This window comes from Tamandua tetradactyla, chromosome 1 (assembly GCF_023851605.1).
Source record: "Tamandua tetradactyla isolate mTamTet1 chromosome 1, mTamTet1.pri, whole genome shotgun sequence".
NCBI lineage: Eukaryota > Metazoa > Chordata > Mammalia > Pilosa > Myrmecophagidae > Tamandua > Tamandua tetradactyla.
The window spans coordinates 204592000-204613136 of NC_135327.1; the positions used below are offsets into that span (position 1 = coordinate 204592000).

Sequence of the window (21137 nt, forward strand, 5' to 3'; positions counted from 1 at the left end):
TGTAGTCCTATGTAGAAGTGAAATTTAAACTGCTTAAACTATTTTATATCTCTACAATGAAAGGATTCTCTCTTTTAACACAGCCATGATAATATTATCACATGTAAGCAATTAACAACAATACCTTATATCATCAAATATCTAGTCTGTGTGCAAATTCCCAATTTCTGCATTGTGTCAGAATTTGTTTTTAGTTTATTCATTTTTTTGAAGCAGAATCCAAATAAGGTCTACATTTTCCAACTGGCTGAATCTATAGGTTTACCTTCCATCTCATTTGCTGAAGGGATAGTGATGTATTAGATTTTGTAGTCTATCATTGACTAGGAATCCAGAACTGAAGGACAGAGCAGAATTGTCTGATCTGTAACTATGGTAGGAGGCAAAGTGAGAAAATACAGTGAAAGTGAAAGTATGATGGGTGTTAAAAACAACTTCTTCGCTGGTTTGGCGCAATGCTTTCTAAGTTATCACGGCAATGTCTAACCAACTAGAAATGCGAGAAGAGACGATTACATTTAAGGAAAGGGCCCCTTTTAGTATCTAACTTATGGTAGCGAGCCTCCTTTCTCCAAGTGATCCTTAACAGAGTTTGCTTTCTTACCATTACAAAGGGTAAAATCAGTTATTGGAGGATGTGGGAGAAGCAGCCAACATTAAAGCAATCCTCTTTAACATTGCAGTAACTTGGGTCTTAAATGCTCCCTCTGGTTCATGCTTGTCCTGAAAGCCTTGTCTCCTACAATTGGTTATCTAGCTCTGCATAGATGCTTGAAATATAAAAGGATCTGTGAAGGTTCTGATGATGCTGGGACTCTTTCCTCTTTTGACCATGATAACACATGATGGCAGCAAGGGGGTCACTATAATCTATATATTGACGTATACCGTAGTTGGTGTCAGATTTCCATAGTAGTTCTGGAAAACTTTGCTTTTTTTCTTGAGTAATTCCACTAAATTCTAGAGTAGAATAATCCCCAGCAACTTTCCTAGCCCAACCACTGCAATTGGTTTTTTGCAATGTGTCATCTCTGTTATAAATTGGCCCAGAGTAAATCTGAATTGTATGGTATGCAAATGGTATGTTAATAAAACTGTTACTAAAAGACAAAGTGGGTTTATATACTGGTTTCAAAGTTTGCAGGGCAAGAAACACATCCTATTGCAAAGCAAGAAAACCAGACAACAGAGTGAAGTGTGGCAATTATACAATATGGCATACAAATATGGCAATTAAACCAAAATAGCTCTTGCCCCACTTCCATGTTAAAGGCTTCCCTGACCTTCCCGGTTTCTATTGATCCCCTCTTGTATGATCTCTTGTAGGGTACTAAAAGTAGCATTCTATATATTTTAGCATTCAGATTATTTGGATGTTATTTGACTTGTGTGTATCACTGAGATTTTATATTTATTAAGACAGTCCTTCAACAAAACCCTAGAGGTTCTGTTAGAGGGTAAAAGTTATATCTTATGGTTTCTTTACAATTATTCATAGCTATGTGCTTATTAATAAGAAAGAAAATGACATCAGGGCAAAAAAAGGACTCCAGGGTCCAGTTTTACCCATACCCAAACATCATGGTTTATGGACAACATCAGCTACATGGATGTCAATTCTTATAAACATCCTCATACTGTCATTTATATTTTTATTTACATGTACAGCTTTTCCAATCTTTTTTAATAAGCTTTTTCAGTACAGGACTTAAATTTGGTACAGCCCTAGTCCTTTGTAAATAGTAGGCTTTCAATAAATTATTCATTGATTAATTGATTCTACCAGAAACATTTAATTAGACAATGCCATTCCAGAGTGACTAAACATCACTGCAGATTTGATAAGATTGAGTTTTGACTTCCCTTCACTATAATTCGCACTACTTAATGCTAATCCTTCTGAAGGGACAACTGTCAGGAAGCACCATATGCTCTCTGATCTAGAAAATTCTTCTCTTTTTCCATTGTTTCTGCCTTAAAGCTAGGAAGAGCTACACAACCAAGAAACTAGACAAGTAAATTTATTTTGAAGCAAAAGTATTGTCAGTGGTATTTTTAAAAAGATCAGTTCTGTGACTTTGTGTTCCTGTTACAATATGACTTTCAAATTGCCTTGGGAAAAACTTTCATAACAATTATGCACAATTCTTAAGAATTTCCCTACAGTCCACTAAAGGGATGACAAATTTGAGCTGATTCTTTGACTAGCTGAAGAGCTGATATTTCAGTTTTTCCAGAAGGTCTTGTTCATTCATTCATTCAAGTATCCTGAGTACTGGGCAGGTAGCCGAGGCTGGGAGAAAGGAAGACAAGAAACTCATCGTCTATGTAAAGAAGCTGTGCATGCAAATAAGTAAATTATAATACATCGTGGTGCCAATGGTTTCTGGACAACAAAAAAGATTCTTCTGGTAACTAACAAGAAACTTCATAAAGAAGCCACATTTTTAGCTTATTATTAAGAATTGGGATCATTCCAGCATGGGCCAAATGCAGAATTGTGAATGCGAGAAGGGCAATGAACCTGGGGTCAAGAATAAGAGGGGAGAAGAAATGGTGGGTAGGCTACAGAGTGTGAACAGTCTTGTCTTCAAGTTAAGGAGTTTGTGCGGCAGACCACAGGTTAGGTAATAGGAAGCAATTGAAAGTTTCAAGCATACAGATTTGTAACTGCATACAGGATGTTTTGGTGTAGGGAGAAACGCATAGAAGAGAAAGTGTTTTAGGTTCCTTAGTTTCTCAAGCAAATACAACAGGAATTTATTCTCTCATGGTTTTGAGGTAAAGAGAAGGCCCAAATCAAGGCATTGTCAAGGCAATGCTTTCTGGCTAAAGACTGTGGCCTTCTAGGGGTGGCTGCTGGTGATCCCTGGTCCTTGGCTTGCCACGTGGTGAGACACATTGGGGCATTTCCTGGTCCCTTCCGTCTCTTCTGGGTTCCGCTAATGTCCAGCTTCTAATTGCTCCTTCTGTGGCTTTCTGTCTGTCTGTCTGAATTTCATCCCACTTGTAAAAGACTCAGTAACAGGATTAAAACCCATCCTGACAGAGATGGGCCACAGCTCAACTGAAATGACCTCATCAAAAGGTCCTATTTACAATAGGTTCACACCTACAGGAATGGATTAGGTTTAAGTACATGTTTTTCTGGGGTACACAGAACTCCAAAAACACCACAGAAAGCAAATGGAAGATTGTTAAAAAGTGAATGAGAGAAATGAGTAGATGTAAAAGCAATGAGTGCTTACTAACCTGCCAGGTACTTTCGGGATGAGGGATACAACTTTGAGCAGAAACCAACATACTCCCTGAACTCACAGAGGAGAGCAAGATTAATAAAATAATTATCCACAGGAAGGTATCATTACATGCTTGGGTAAGTTCTGAAGGGAAGAGGCAGGGCTCTGTTTCATGAAGGATTGTGATCAGGCTAGAGATTCAGGGAAGTTTGAAATGAGGAAGAGACCTCTGATCTGAAATTTTAAGAATGAATGATGTGATGGTCAGGTTCGGTGTCAAGTTGGCCAGGTGATGATGTTCAGTTGACTGGCCAGGCAAGCACTGGCCTAACTATTACTGTGAGGATATTTTGTGGGCTTAAATCATCAGTAACTTGATTCCATCTATGGCTGATTACATCTACGATCAACTAAGGAGAGTGTTCTCAGCAGCAAGACACATTTAATCCAATCAGTTAAAGACTTTAAGAGGAGGAGTGAATGACTTCAGCAGTTGGAAGAGAGAATTTTCATCTCTACATCAGCTAGCCAGCCTCTCCTAGGGAGTTTATGGAAAACTTTAATCAGACTTGCCAGCTTGCAGCCTGCCCTATGGAATTTGAACTTGTGCATCTCTATAGTTGCATGAGGCACTTTTATAAAATTTCATATTTACACATATCTCCTGTTGGTTCTGTTTCCCTCGAGAACCTGACTAATACTAATGGTACAGGCAGCATATGGGCTACAGGAGGAGGAGGGAATGTGGAATGTACTAGACAGTGAAAGTAGCAAATGCAAATGCTTTCTGTCATGAAGCCCTGCATGTTCAAAAAGCTGAAAAAAGGTTGGCTTGGTTGGAGTATTGAGAGCTGGGGGAAACGGAGATTGAGATGAGTCTTGAAAGACAGAAAGGAGCCAGACCATGAAGGGCTTTTGGGCCATATTCAGGCCACAAGAGGGGTTTGGATCTTTGCCTTAGAAATGGAGAAAGGTCACTGATACATTTTAAGCAGGAGAAAGTAACAATCTTATTTAGATTTTGAAAAGTTTTATTTGGGTGCAATGCATATAACTGAATGAATTTGAGTGGATACAGGGAAGCTAGTGAGAGTTCCTGCAGTAATCTAGGCAAGAGATGGAGATAATTTGGACTAGGGTGTGGCGAGGGAGGTCACGAGGGAAGGAAGGAGATAGACTGGAGAGACACTTAGAAAGTAAAATGAATAATTTTGATGAAGTGAGAGATAAGGTTTCAAAGACCAATACTATTGATTTGACTTGATGGCACCAACCAAGTTATGGACACTGGAGGAATAAACAAGGTAATTGGGGTGGGGTGGGGGGATGGATACTGAAGACCATTAATTCTGTTTTACCCATGTAGATGGTGACTGCAAACACAATCATGGATAACATTTTCCAGGAAGAGAAATGAAGGGAATATTTCAAGAAGAATGGAACAGTCAATAAAATCATATTCAACCATGAGGTTAATATTTGGACATAACATGACATGTTATGACATAAAAAATGGCATAAAAATGTCATTTGCATTATGCAACCTAGAGGATGATGGTGATTGCAGTGGAGATGAAGAGGAAAGGGTAGATTTGAGATAAATTATAGAATTTTGAGATAAATAGATAGAATTTTGCAATCGATAGAATGAGGGTGTGAGAGCAAAGTCAAGATCAAGGATGATAAGCTTATAAGTAAAAATTTGATTCAAGTCATGATACCAAATTTTCAGATTCTTTCATTCAAGGTTCTAGTTTTCAATGTTCTTTTCACTGCAATCACTATCAATTAAACAGTTGAGAACTTTTACATTTGGGAGATTTGAGTTCATTTGTTTGTTTCTTCCTCTTCTTTTTAAACATGAGTAGCCATGACAATTTTAACTCATTTAGACTACACTCTCCCACATAAAATCTTATTAGATGATAATAAATCCAACACATTAAAGATATTGTTTTAAGACAAACAAAACATGCAAGTGAGATCTTATTTAGAGAAGGTGACTTTATTTTCTGAACAAAAGTTAGAACACATCATCTGAGACTTGGTCTAGGAATAGGATGAAGTAACTGAAATCTGCACTAGTGCCAGATATATAGAAGGCATCCACAAAATTATTTAGGTTTCTTTACTCCAACCAAGGAAGAAAAAAGAAGAAATATTATACATAATACCACCCACCCTTCTTTTCTTTGTCAAGATGGTTTCACATCTGTCATTGCCCTCTGTACTTGTGACCATCTTGCAACAGGCAGGCAGGATTTACTACTCTTCTTTAATTGCTGGGACCACTGAGGTCTGCATGGAAAATGTCTCAATGGCAGTCAGTGGTAAATACTATACCACTCTGACATTTGGATCAGTAATCTTTCTCTTAAACTACACTGACTTCCAGTAAAGATGGCCAAATCCTTCCTGATAAAGAGTTTTTCTTATTTACAGAATCAGTGACTGAAAGAGGGTGAGTAATCTTCTCCCCAAAATTTTAACAAATAATCTGGTTCTTAAGTCTCTAGATGATTTAAATATAAGGTTTTTGAAAGGAAGGAGCCTGGAGTGTTTACTTAAGGATCGAGGCTATGTCTTATTCATGTAAGAATCTCCAGGTCCTAGCACAGAATAAGTATTCACGGAGGGCTCGACAAATGGAGAACTTGACTTTTGAACTTTCTTCCAGACTTCTGATTTCAGAAACTCCTACGCTTTGTCAGCGGATGAAGACTAGATTATGCCTGATATTTAGGTAGCATCTCTTTACATTATGCATTCCGACTAAATTCCCGTAAAATATGGTGCTGTCAGAAAAGGATACCATAATAACACTTATTTGTGAAGCTAGTCATGCACTAAATAAATAGATGTTAATTGGGAGAGTTATAGTGTCATTTGCAAATTAACTGATTGGCTCTTTCAAGTTGAGAAAGTTTCGTCACAAGCAAAAACTGAAGGTAGAGACTTTATAATTAAATCTTTCTCTCAGAATATCGAGAGGCATCAGGAATGAGGCTCAGATTCGAACAAATTGTCACATTTCCACTTTTGGCATTTTTTTCTCCCTCTCCAACCTTCTCTCCAGAATTGAAATTCATTTACACTGTGGAGCTGTTATTCTCTTTGTTTATTGCTAAGAGACTAAGGTTATATCTACTGGTACTATTCTAAGTACATTAAATTTGCTCTTCCCAACAACCCTTTGAGGTGGGTACTGTTATTATACCCATTTCAGAGATGAGGAGGCCTGAGCACACACCAGATATGTAACTTTCTTAAATCCTATGGCTAGTGTGGGAGTCACACCCTGGCAGTCTGACATGCCCGCAGAGTCCCATCTCTAAGGAATGCGCAATCCATGTTATTTCTCAAGGACACACATTTGCAAGTATATAAGGATCAGGTGGAGACCAAGTCCTTTATTATAATGGCAGGAGTTCCAGGTACTTCCATTGAGTATCTACTGGGCTTTTACATATACCACCATCACTGTCCTAATCCTGTACTGCTCTCCATGTTGCATCAATCCTGGGCTGAGAGGCAATACAGGATCTTCTCCAACATGATTTATTTGTCTCTGAGATCAAATTTATTACTAAGCTTACTTTCACTTTTCACGCTCTATAGTCTTATGAGCATGGGTTTCACTTCCCCGATGGCAATCTAACTGGCTGGCTCAAAAGGTGTCTCCTATAAGAACATATCCCAAACAGAAGACTTTTTTTTTTAAGTAAAGAACAGTATACTAGTTCAGTAAAATATCAAGTCCATATATCTCTTAAGCATTGATTCATTTTGATTTAGAAGGCAGTTTCTTCTTTGTTGAGACATAAATAAGCCCCTTTTACTTCAAACTAAGCTTCCATCCTGTGATCTCTTCCTATCAACCTGACATCAAACAATTTTTAAATCATCCTTGGAGGACTGAGGATGGCTGTCCTGCCCTTCATCCAGTCTTGAATAATCCATCTAGTTTGTAAAGTGGATAAAATGTAAATGGCCAAGGATTAAACTGTACCCTGTCCATCAGAAAATACAAGAGATAAAGTGGTGTATGGCAATGCTAAGCCATATTATTCTCCCATCTAAATGTCAATGAAAAGAACATATGCCAGTGATGAGATAACCCTGTTATAAATCATGTTCCTTCACCTTTCTGTGGTACAGTCAAATTTACAAAAGTCCTTTTTTATAGCATGATGTAGGATTCTTGTAAAGTAATAGGTGATCAGAGGTTTAAACTGAGATCTTGTGAAATCTTGCCCCATATAGTCCCAAATTATTAATTAATCTGATAATAGAAGCAAAATCCTCAATCTCTCTGTAGCAGAGAGGGAGGAATAATCTAGCAGGCTAGGTCTTATAAATCACAGTAAGAATGAGTGAGATAAAGCTCTATTATCTTCACCATATATTTCCTTCCAATTGAAGTGACAAAAGAAGAAAAACAGGAATCAATTGATATTTTTTTTTCCATAACCTACTGCCTGTAGCAGGTAAATGTTCATGCCTCAAAGGTAAAGTAATGAGCTACAGGGAAATAAACTGAATGCAGAGAAAAGCAATACAGTAATAATGACTTCATTTTCTACTGGAACGTCACCCAGAACACGGAAGAAATGACCCGATTTGATAGGTCTCTCTCCATCAGAAAGTGCTGAGGCTGCAGCCAAGACAATTGCCTACCCTGAAACTGTCATTTTACTCCTAAGATTAGCCTTGCTGTAGAGAATGGATTGGAATGGATTGCCCTGCCCTAAAAAGTCACCAGATAAACTGCACAAGTCATGCTGTTCTTCAGGTTGACAAGTAGGTTGCCATCTTGAAAAGTCTTTAAAAATGAACAGAAATCTTCTTCCCCAATACTTTCATGGAGATGCTCATCTTTCCTAGGGGGTACAAGTGAAACCTAGCACCCTAGAGGCAGGAGCAGCAGTCCTGATGTCTCTTTGGAAGCATGCTAGCCTGATGTAGTAATGAGTCACTTGGGGGTCAGTTAACTTTGAGTACACAGCTGCAAAAAGTGGTACCATTAAAGTCTTAATGTATGAAATTAAGGCGTCCAGAGTAGTATGAAACAGACATTTCCTCAGTAACTTGACCCTTTTCTTAAACACATGCAATATATGCACAAACTCTCATGGCGATATTCCTTAAGGAAAGGAAAAATCCATGGGACAGGGTTTTGTAAAACTTACAATAAGTAATAGATTGCATCAAAAAGTAGTCAAGTAGGTATTTCACCTTTGCTTTTTAGTGAAAAAATGTTATCTTCAGCAGGACATATTATTTAAGGACCTGTTTGTGTGTCTCTGGAAGGCAAGATACTAAAGATAGAAACTTCCACTTGGAGTTTATCATACTAAGGGAAAGGACACAATGACAGAGACAAATAAATGCAGCATATTATCCAAGCAAAAAGGTTATAAATGGGTAGACTTGTCAATAAAAATTCTCTAGAGAAAACTGCATCAATATTTCGGTATAAGTTTGAAGTTTCAGCTGCTTAGGAGTTATCTAAAAAGACAAATAGGAAAATCACCAACAGCCAAAAACAGTCTTCATTTTTAATTTGGCTTTGATACACGGTCTGTGGTTTGAGCTCAAAATAAAATATTTTCTGCCCAATCGTGGTATGCAATTATTTCTCACTAATGAAATTTGATATCTCCAATGTAGCAACAATTAAGATAGGCTTGTGGATTGAATTTTGTTGAGAAGAATGAACACAGAAATAAGACAGTGGAATAGGCAAGAGAAATGAATTATGGCTTTAACTCAGCTCTTTTCTTCACTGCTAATAATTATTAACATAAAAAGTATGTGAACAAATGTATTTTATAATTCAAAAAACAAAATTATTTATATATAGTCAAATATATAACATGTACATATATGTGTGAGTGTGTGTGTGCATGCATATTTGAGTAGCCAGCCGGACATGCTTTCCCTCCCCAATTACTTGAAGAAAATACAAAAGTTTTATAAAGCATAGCATCAAATATCAGATTCATTAATGAGATGACCTGAAAAAATGGGGCCTACCATCTAGATTGCTGAGTACATGATGTTTGAATTCTTTTCCTTGTTACATTCAGATCAAAGTGAGAACGAGGAAAGAACACTTGGTTGCTGTGAATCTCCCCCCTACCCCACCCCGGAAGGCTGACTCATATCTGATATTTAGAATACTTTGAGGCAAAATATATAAAGCTTTTGGGGTTTTTAACAGGTCATGATACCAACACATAGATCACGTTATTGGAGAATTAAATACCACACACAGGGTCCCATCAGTGATGTATTTGAGAACCAATGGGGCCCAACGCTTTGCTTATTTATATTCTTGCAACAGCCTCTCTGCCCTTCTCCCATCACACAGAAAGATTGCTGCTGCTTAAAAATGCCCCACAATTCGGAGCAGCAGGAAAAATCTAACTGGACATGTCAAGAACAACAGCAAAGAACCAAGGAGGGTTTTTTTTGTTGTTTGTTTGTTTTTAATTGTACTTCAGAGAATTTCCCACAAGTTCAGGTTTCAAGTTCAGAGAGCACTAGCGAAAAAGAGTAGTGATTGGATTCCCAGGCCTCATCATACACCAAAGATAATCAGGATTACTCTACTCATTCTTAAAAAATTTAAGACATTTAAAAAATAAAAGCACTTGTGCGCTTTCATTGAGTGCATCATCCAGATACCGTGACAGGGTGTGAGTGTATCAGAAGATAAAAATAGAGCTTCCTACTCACTCATTGTCTGTCACAATGTAGCCATATTCCTCTTCATCAGGAGACTTCACTTGAAATTGGAGGCCTTTGCTTGGGTGCTTCCGAGCTCCTAGTTGAAGGTTTTCATCTTGCTTCAAAGCCCCTGGAACCCAGTTTTGGTAATCCACAAACCCCTCCACGCTGGCCTCAGAATTTGGCATCTTATCGAATAGCGCTTTGGAATACGTCTGACTCTTCACATTTTCAACTCCAGCATTCTCTTCTTCTGAAGACAATGGTGATTCAGAATCCTCCGATTTCTTAATCTCTGTTTTAAAGGACTTGGCAAGAGGAGGTGCTTCAGGCACGTATTGAGACCTGGGATCCTTCAAGAAGTCCCCGAGTTTGACATTTAAGCGTTTTATCTGGCAGAAAGAAACATTCATGTAAGATGATATCTATAAGAAAGGACTGTCAACATATATGAACTGAATACATATATGCAAATAAATCATTCATATGAGATGATAATAGGATAATAATAGGCAACTTGAAATGAAAACAGGTGATGAAGGCAAAGTTTTTACGGAATGTATTTTTAGAATTATATATCGGTGAGAAATTTCAACCAAATGGAAGATTAAGACATTATAGATCAAAATCACTTAATAGTTCATTCTCTCTCCTCTCTTACACATATATACACATGCACACATGCACACGCATGCATGCACACATGCACACACCTTCTGAAGAATCTGATCTTGCAGAGTCAGTGTAGGTCCTTGGCATCTACATTTTGATCTGAGACCCCACCCTACCTTCTAGAAACAACAATCACCTAATAATAATAATAATAATAATTTGCATTTATTGAGCTTTTACAATGTGCAAAGTCACCGCAACAAATACTTTATATGTATTAACTCATTGAATCTACATAGTAACTGTATGCTTTAGGTACTATTATTATCACCCCATTTTACAGCACAAAGAGATTAACCACTTGTGAAGGTATCACATGGATATATAATTGCTATCTAATAAAATGAAAGGGATCTTTGGTCCTCATATTTTGTTATGCTCATACCCATCCCAATACCAGTTTTCTGGAAGAGGACATCTTGACTGATAAACATAATACTTATCAATCACTCAATGTTATTTATATATGAGGTACTCCCTGCGCTCCCTGCTTTCCATCAGTTATTTCATTTTTAATTATTACCCTAACCCCATGAATAAAGTATTATTTTTATCTCTATTTTATAGATACTGGGGCTTATAGAGGTTAAATAATTTGCACAAGATCACAGTGTTTATAATCAACAGATCCAGGATTTGAACTCAAATCTAATTGACACCAAAGATGCTGACTTAATCAGTAGGCTGTACTGCCACTCCTAAAAACAAAACACATCTTCATAAAAACAAAAAACAAAACAAAAAAACCAAATGGCCATTATTATCACTGCTACATAATAATGTTGAAAATGCAAAGGTGCCTTTTAATAACTTTGATAATAAAGGGTTTATATCCATTCAACAGGATTTTTTTTAGCATGAAGTTATATCTCCAATGTTATAGTACCCAGAAACAGGAAAACTGGATTTACTTTACAACCCACTTCACTGAAACAAATTTATTTAGGAAGTTAAGGAAGCACTAGGTAAAATTTTGACTCATTTTGACTGAAAATTAGTCGCAATTTCTCCTTTCAGGTGTTTGAATATTTAAAGAAAAGAGTAGCTTGGTGAAAATATTTGCTTAAATTTGGATCAGGAATGACAATATTATACAAGATTTAAGTTATAAATTGAACTATAACAATGACTGTGGGCTTTTGCAGAAAAGGGAATGATATTCTCACTTAAATTGTCTTTCATGTGAGGAAGAAACTGAAAGATGTTATTAAATAAATAAAAGCTCAGAAAACATGACATTCAAATATCCTTCTCGGGAAAAAAATTGTTTGAAAATGTAGTCCATGCAACAGAGAAATGAATCAAAATTAATGTTTCAAGAAAGAAAACGTGGAGGTATAAAGCCCCAGGGGTTCTTCACCAAACTAATGGCAGAGTCAGGAAAGCAACTGAAACATATTCTCTGGACATTCTGAAACCTAGGGGTAAGGCTTGGTCCTCAGCTTCTACTCTTCTCCTTCCCCTCTATTCCCTAAATTAGAAAGTGTGTTTCTTAATCCCACTTTTCTCTCCATAATTCAGAATGAATATCCCACCATTTTTGGTGAACATTAAAAACAAGAATTTTTTTATGTCTTCTTCCACTACTTGTTAACAGACATTGAAACATAAACACTAAGATAATATTACAAGTGAATTAGTATCGCAAAATTCTTTTTAATTTTCCATCCCACAAAATCAAGAGTTTCACAGAACCACATAATGTCATTGTCATTGTCTGGGAATTGATTTCCTGCATCTTGAAGATTTGCATTAAAAACCAAAGGTTCGGCGGGCCGCGGTGGCTCAGCGGGCAAGAGTGCTTGCCTGCCATGCCGGAGGACCCCGGTTCGATTCCCGGCCCCAGCCCATGTAAAAAACAAACAAACAAACAAAGTATAATAAAACAAGAAAATGTTTAAAGATGTTTCCCTTTCTTCCTCCCATCCTTCCTTCCTTCTCTCTGTCTTTCCTTCCCTTCCTCCCTCTCTCAAAAAAAAAAAAAAAAAAAAAAAAAAAAAAAAAAACCAAAGGTTCATAAAGAGGAGAAACTAACAAACTCCTAGTGAGTGGATATTAACTAATATGAAGCCTCTTTTACAAATTGCCTTCTAGACCAGTGCTGTTCATGGAGCCTTCTGGAATGCTGGAAATGTTCTATAATCTACACTATTCAATATGTTAGCCACTAGACACATGTCACTAAGCAACACTTAAAGCATGGCTAGTAAAATTAAGGAACTGAATATTTAATTAATTTACTTTAATTAAACTTAAGTAGACACTTGTGGGTAGTGGTCAACACGTTGCACAGTACAGATCTATAATGATCTAACAGCTGTGGATGTCCCTGAATTAAATAAACCTTAGAAATTGGTATATACAGGATGGTATACAGTATGCAAAATGGACATACAGTGCTATCACTTGATATCCCTGGGTATAGAAATTCTGAGAAACATTAATTTTCTCCCCTGTAATTTGATGATATTTTTCAAATTTCTATAATAGCTCAATATTGGCTATATGAACTGAAATGAGATATTTTAGTGGCTAAATTTATACAATTTTGAATGCCCACTTTGTATTTTTTCTCAAGGTTTCTTACAGCACTTCAGTGGAAAAAAATACCTTTTGTATTTCACAAGTTTCCAAACCATTAAGAAAAAGATTACCAACATCACCCTAGGTTTAATGTAAACCAAATATTCAGAGACATTCCGTCTTACCTCTTCATAAACTTTATCATCATCTTCTTGCACTCTGTTATCTGTAAAAGACATGAGCATTATCAAAATGCTTGTCAAGGCTGTCATCACAAGGTGTCACGGCATGTAAAAGGATAAGCACAGAGAATTCTTTACAGAAGATTAAGCATAATGACCTTGGTCTAATTTCTACTATAAAGTAAAGCTATCCTGTTTATAGTATAATAATAGCATTCTATAAACTTCATAAAGGAGAAGAGGGTTCACTAGGTAAATGACAGACACAAAGTCAGTCGTAAATTATATTACTCAGTTCCATGGCTTTATGTATGATCTTTGGGGTTAATACACAGCAAGAAAAATCCATTGTATCTAGCAGCAGTTAATACTTATGAAAAAGTAAAATGAAGCATCTGACCCAGCCACCTCACAGCTAAGACGGCTTTGGAATTCATCTACTTAGGTTTATGTTCTTGGGTTGTCATTTCTCTCTAAATAAATACCCTGCGTGCAATGCCCAATAGTGTATAACATATTGTATGCACCTCAAGCCAGAACAACAGCTCTTTGGAGAAAGCACCCACAACCCAGAGACCTTTATGTCCCTCCTAGCTCTCAATATAGGTGTCAATTCTTTTTAACAGCTGATTGACCAATTAACATAAATCAGAGTCATGGAAGAATTTCAATATCTTTTTCTCCATGATATCATTCAATCAAGTCATGCTTCCAGCTTCTAAGCAAGCCTTTGTCCCTATCCAGAGGAGAGAGGGACTAATCTTTCATTCATTTTTTCAACACATATTTTGTGTGCCTACTAAGTGCAAGGCATTATGCTAGATGCTTTATTTTGGTTCCAAAGACTCTTAGAAGTAATTAGGCCAGAAAGAAGGAGACTCTTCAAAGAAGAATTGTGCCTGTCTGTCCAGCCCTTTGCCAACGGACATTTCCAGCTGCCTAAGAGGCACTGCCTCTGTATTCTCCCATGAGCAGCTCAGAGTGTGGCTGTGGACAACAAGCGGACATTTGAATGAACCCTTTTCACTTTATTATTCAAATATTTGACAATATGCACGCGCACAATCCAAACAAAAACACTTTCTTTCACTAGCACTTTTTTTTCTAAATCTGAACCTCAGCACACAGGAATTACACCTCCTTACAGAGAGCAATTTGCCTTTCAACATAATTGCTCTGGTAGGCTTAGCCTGTTAAGAAAGCTTTTAGAGGCAAAGTTCAAACAGATAAAAATCATTAAAACAAATCCCCATCTCCCTAGCAGAAAGAATACATTAAGGCTTCAGTAAGCCTGCAGATCTCACAACAGATCTGAGGCTACAGCCCCTCCCTGCAAATGTCTACTACAAATGTAAATGATCCAAGAAGCTGGAAGTTTCACCTTGCACACTGTCTTCACCTTTCTTGTCATTTTCATAGAGGGTGGCTTTGGAGATGTCCGTCTGTTCTCTCGGTTTTCCTTCAGCTTCTCTGCCAGTACTTTCCTCACCTCCTTCAGTGTCCACACCATGCAAGACATTTACAATCATATTAGCCATCTCGTCGAGTTCCAGGGGACTCAGGTTGTCCACATTCAGCTGGTGCTTTCGCAGGTCCTTCAGGAGATGCTGAATAAATGCTTCTAGAGTGCACACACACAAATAAACACAGATAATCACACATTGATCTATCCAAAAGAAATGAGGCCAACCTGCAAGAGGATATAATAAGTGGACCCAAAACTTTTGAGGGCACCTTCCCATCAATGCCGGGCAATGGGAAGACACTCAATAATTAATATCTGTATTTGTTGAGTTTGAATTGCAGGTAACAGTCAGGCCATCACCATGTCTTGTGTTTTTAAAAAGTTAAGACAGAAGTACAAAACACATAGACAATTAAGGAGAAACTCTTTAGTCTAAGAGGATAAAATGCAAGAACTCTGGGGCAATAATTAAAGAACTGGATTTTTTTAACCAGGAAAAGAGAAAGACTGAGTAATTCCACTACAGTCTTTATGTTATAAAGGAATGATAACAAGCTGTTTCCATGTGACTTAAGAAAAAGAGAGGTATTAGATCTGATGGGTCAGCATTGTGCTTGCACCCCATGCTAGGTATATACTAACACTATGGAAATTGATAGCCAACATTTTTCCCACAACAATATTTTTTTGCTTCCTGTATGCCTTAAAATTCAAATGCACAAAAATAAGCACAAACCCTTATTACTGGGCACACAACGAATAAAGATGTAATTTGTGACAAGAACAATGTAATGGGGAAGGATGGAGGGATTTAGGCACAGAGTAGGGTAGGCTTTTGAAGTTAAGTTGGTATCAGTATAAACTAAAATGTAATGGGTTTAGAGTGTTAAGTGTAAAATATAAGCAGTGCTGTGCTGTGTTTTCATTCTCTTTCATCACTGTTTGAAACTCCTAACTATCCCTTCTATACTACTCTGCAAATCCTTCCCTTCCTACCAACTCCATCCCCAGATCTGCTGCCTTCTTAAAAATTCTGACAATATAGAAAATCACTGGGACCACAGTGATGATAAAGACAGATTTGGGGGGCTGAAGGCCTGGGAGATCTCTAGCTACATTCCAAATATAAACCTAGCCTCAGTGGCAGTTTCTTCCTATGTGGTTTATTTATATTTTATTTATTCACCTTACAATGAAGATGTATCACTTTTATAACCAGAAAAAAATACAAGAGCAATCTTATCCCATGGTGGGGTTGGGATTCTGTCTCTTAAGGTACATTATCTTACGTACTTATCCTAAGCAGTTGGAGGCATTGAAAGAGCATCAAAGAAGATGACGAGTGCATAAGACTTGGGGGCTGAGCATCTAGAAGGGCTTTTGGAGGCAAAAGGTGCAAATTTTGGGAGAATGGTGAAGAAAATACTTTCTAACTACATAAGGCATCAGTCTATCCTTTATTCAGAGTGGCATAGTTTCTTCAATGAATTTGAAAGCATAATCTATCTTCTGGAAGAACTAATTAGTAACGGACTTGCCCTCTCATGACATACAACTATAAAACTGGACAAAATATATATGGCAGCTGTTTCCCAACACTGAAAAACAAGCAGTGTTTGTGATAGACTGTGATTACTCAGAACAGGAAGACACAGGAGGTAAACCCTATGTTTGATATGGTTTCATGCCTGAGGGCAGCTACCTGAGCACACTGCAGGAAGGAGGAGAATGACAATCTCACTGAATTGAGGAGGGAGTGATCTGACTTTGGGGCTGGTGAAGTGACTTGCATGTAACAGTACTCTGGAGAAGAGGGAGCTTTGCAGAGGGGAGCCCCTTAATTCTGTGAGGAGGTTCACTATGGATCCTCAGCAAAGGGACAGCTGTACATCTGCAGGGTGAGACTATCTAAGGCTTAACAAAGATTTAGCACTGTTTAGGGGCTGAGAGATACCAGATGGTAAACAGTGTGGGAAACATTGGCATTCTGGCCCAGCTACCATAGAGAAACCTTATCGAACACCTCTGGCACCTAGTTGAAAATGTATAAGACCATGTCTTGAGAGAAAGAATCACCAAAATAGATGAACTCTAAAAAATGTATAAAACAGCCTGATAGAAACAACATAATCATCCAGGAACTTAATGGTCTGCACAAAAAAAACTAAGTATACTTTAGCAAAATGGCATAATGTAGATTCCCTATAAAGTACTATATACAAAAGTCAGCATAAAATAAAGAAGTAAAAAAGAAAACATATGAAGAAGTGGAAAAATGTGATGCATAATCAAGAAATAAAAGTCAATATTAGAATTAGGAGATAAGTATGTTAAAGTAGCTATTATAAATACGGACATAATGTGTGACACACAGTAAATACAGAAGAGAAATGGAAATTTTAAGAAGAAACAAATGTAAATTTTAGAAATGAAAAGTACAATATCTGAAATTAAAAGCACACTGGGATGGCAGGCCACTGCAGCTCAGAAGGTAGAGTTCTCTCGCCTGCCCATGCCAAAAAAAAAAAAGCACTGGGAAGACTAAACAGCAGACTGGAGAAAGGAGAAGAAAGGGCTGGTGAAGTTGAAGAAAGATTACTAGAAATTATTCAATCTGAAGAACAGAGTGAAAAAGAACAAAAAGTATTAAACAGAACCTATGACCTGTGAGAAGACATCAAGCATGATATACTAAAACTGGGGTCCCTAAAACTGGGGGAAGAAAAGAATGAGATTTTTTAAAATACCATTAAAAATATACAAATTTCCCAAATTTGGTGAAGAACATTAATTTAGAAACTCAAGATGCTCAGTAAATCCCCCAAAAATGTAAATACAAAGAGAGCCACACATAGCCTTTTCATAGTAAAACTGCTGAAAACCAAGATAAAGAAGATACCTTAAAAGCAGCCAGAGGTAAAAGGCATGTTACATACAGGAAAAAAAATGATAAAATGATATGAATAATGGCTGGCTTTAGCCAACAATAAATAAATAATGGAGAATGACATATTTGAAGAGCTAAAAAAAGAAAAAAAAAGTAATCTAAATCCAGTGAAAATATCCTTCAAACATGAGGGTGAAAGAGACATCCTCATATTACGAAAGAAAAAAGAAAACTTCAATTTTTGATGTCATTAGACCTACACTGAAGATCAATGATGTCAGCTGAAAAATCAGATCTATAGGAAGTGTTAAAAACAGCCAAAATAGTAAATATGTGAGTAAATAAAAAAAGACAATTTTATTTTACCTCCTCTTAATTTCTCTAAAAGGCAACTGATTTCTAGAGAAGAAAAATGAATGACATTTTATTTTAGGGCTTTAAAAACGAATGTGGATCTAAACTATACGACCACACTACACAAGAAGACAGAGAATAATGAAACATATCGTGGTAAGGGTCTTACATTTTACATGAAGTGGAACAATATTAACTCTAAGGAAACTATGAAAAGCTAAGGATGCACATTGCAATTCCTAGAAGCAATGACCAAAATATAACACAAGATTATTATTACAATTAAAAAATTGACTCAGAGCCCAGAAATATAAAATTAATAAAAAAGAAAAGGCAATAAGAAGAAAGGACAAATAAAAAACAAATTCTAAGATGGTACAAACATAAGCAAGCATATCAATAATTACATTAATTATAAATTGTGTAAATGTTCCAATTAAAAGACAGAGATTTTCCAAGTGGGTTAAAAAGTGACTAACAGAAAAAATACCAATATTTCAAAGCTCACTTGGAAAATAGAGGAGAGAAGCCAGCTTAATTCTAATACCAAAGAAAAGCAAAGACATTACAGGAAAAGAACATTATAAACCAATATTCACCAAAAAAAAAGATAGAAAAAAAAAACCTGCATCTGTGTGTGTTCATTAGCTAATTTCATCCAATAATATTTATTTTTACTATTTTTTTTTTTTCATTTCGTAGGCCAGGATATAAATGAATAGAACAGTACTTTTCTGTACAACCACTCATCCTAGCCCATTTCAACCTCCCAAAACTTAATTAACAGAACAGGGAAGCTGCTCTGAACTGAACTCAACACTTTGGAATGCATCCAATAACATTAAAAGGAATAATAATACATCATTGACCTAAGACACAGTAATACAAGTTTGGCTTCCATTTGAAAATTGATTGGTGCAATTCACAACATTAATAGAACCAATGAGAAAACCATATGACTATCAATAGATACAAAAAATTTTTGACAAAATTCAAAATCTATTAATAAGAACATTAGCAATTTAGGAATAGAAACTATGATGAAATGTAAGCATAAAAACAGTGAAAATTTTAACGTGTTGTGTGTAAGATTAGGAGCAAAGCAAGATATTCACTTCCCCTCTTTACATTTAACATTGTACTAGTGGGCCTAACTAGGGCAATAAAAGTTTAAAGATTTTTAAAAGGAATAATTAAATTATCTTCATTCACAGATAACATGATTGCATATGTAGGAAATCCTAAAGATTCTTCCAACAACACCGTTAGAACTAAAAAGTGTATTTAGTAGGTTTTTAGGCTATAAGGTCAATATATAAAACAATTGTATTTCTTTTCATTGTTAGAGTAACAATGAACATCTGGTTGAGACATTGAAACTATCATTTATCATAGCACCAAAACCAAATAAACAAAAATCCTTGAGACTAAATTTATCAAAATCCACACAATATTCTATATTAAAAAGTACAGTATGTTGAGGGAAACTAAATAAATGGAAATATATACCATATTATTTAGAAAATTCAATATTATTAAGATGTCAGTTGTCACTGAACTGATCTATACATTTTTTTAAAAATACCAGCTAAAATCCTAACCGACCTTTTTTTTGCATAATTTGAAAAGTTCATTCCAAGATATATAGAGAAATGAAAACTACTCACAATATCAATAACTATCTTTAGAAAGAACAAAATTGGAGTACTTTTGCTAACTGATTTTTTTTTTTTTGCATGGGCAGGCGCTAACTGATTTTTAAGCTTCTTATAAAGATATAGTAATCAAGACAAAGTATTATTTGCACAATTCTAGAGAAACAGTTTAATGCAACAAAACACAGAGCCCAGAAACAGACCCAAAAATATAGTCAATTTATTATCAGTAAAGGCATCAAAGCACTTCATTGGAGAAAGATAAAGTGTTTCTGAAAGAAAGAAAAAAAAAGGTGATAGAACAAATGAAAAAATATATGGAAAGCAATTATCCTCAATCCCCTACCTCACACAAAATATAAAAACTAATTTGATATGGATTTTGAACATAAGTAATGACGAAAACTTCGAAGCCTTCAAAAACAAATTTAGGAAAATATCTTTCACCTGTTGAGATAATCACAGCGTTCTTAGAACACATAATGCTTTAATATAAAAGAAAATAAAAGACTTTTCTACAGAATATACAAAATCCCTACTATAATAATAAGAAACAAAAACATTCCAACAAAAGTGAGCAAAAGTCTTAAACAGATACTTCACAAAAGAAAATATACAGGGCGGGCCGCGGTGGCTCAGCGGGCAAAGTGCTTGCCTGCTATGCCGGAGGACCTCGGTTCGATTCCCGGCCCCAGCCCATGTAACAAAAACGGAGAAACAAAATACAATAAAACAAGAAAATGTTTAAAAGATGTTTCCCTTTCTTCCTCCCTTCCTTCCTTCTATCCTTCCTTCCTTCTCTCTGTCTTTCCTTTAAAAAAAAAAAAAAAGAAAATATACAAATGGCCAATAACCACATGAAGAGATGCTCAATATCATTTGTAATTATTGAAAGGCTAACCTAAATCACATGAAACACAGTGTATATTCACCAGAATGATTACATATAAAAAAATGACAACAAAATTTGGAGAGGTTTTGAAGGAAAAGGAACAGTCATTGATTATTAGTTAGAAAGTACTACTTTATAACTCTTTGGAAAACAGTTTGGAAATTACTTATAAAGGTAAATATATACTACATTACTATCTAGCAATCCTTCTCTTAGGTATTTACCCCAAAGAAATGTAAATCTATGTCTAGAAAAGATGTGTACAAGAATGTTGCAACTTTATCCATTATAAAACAAACAAGAAACACTAAAAAGTCCAAATGTTCATCAACATGGGAATGGATAAGCAAATGGTAGTATATTCATCCAAAACAATATAAAGGAATGAATTACCCATACATACAAAAATATGGATGAACCTTAAAAAGGTAACGTTGAGTAAAAGTCTATGGGGGGGGGGGGGGTTGTGTGACTGAGTGAAACTGGAGAAAGAAAATCTTCCAAGATGATGGAAATGTATTCTATATAATTGGGGT

The 21137-nt window shown here is 36.1% G+C and overlaps 1 protein-coding gene and 1 non-coding gene across 3 annotated transcripts in view; both read right to left on the minus strand.

Moving 5' to 3' along the window:
- The window catches only part of PTPRN2 (protein tyrosine phosphatase receptor type N2), a 1272212-nt gene that overhangs the window by 708049 nt on the left and 543026 nt on the right, over positions 1-21137 (minus strand). For both annotated transcript variants that reach the window (XM_077151559.1, XM_077151568.1), the window contains 3 exons: positions 14730-14969; positions 13352-13392; positions 9981-10363 (listed from right to left, as the gene is read on the minus strand). In XM_077151559.1, the coding sequence (XP_077007674.1) occupies positions 9981-10363; positions 13352-13392; positions 14730-14969 (664 nt within the window). The remainder of the gene's footprint in view (positions 1-9980; positions 10364-13351; positions 13393-14729; positions 14970-21137) is intronic.
- LOC143653684 (small nucleolar RNA SNORA36 family) lies at positions 18749-18881 on the minus strand. The gene has a single exon (XR_013161480.1). It is a non-coding gene; the product is annotated as a small nucleolar RNA SNORA36 family (small nucleolar RNA).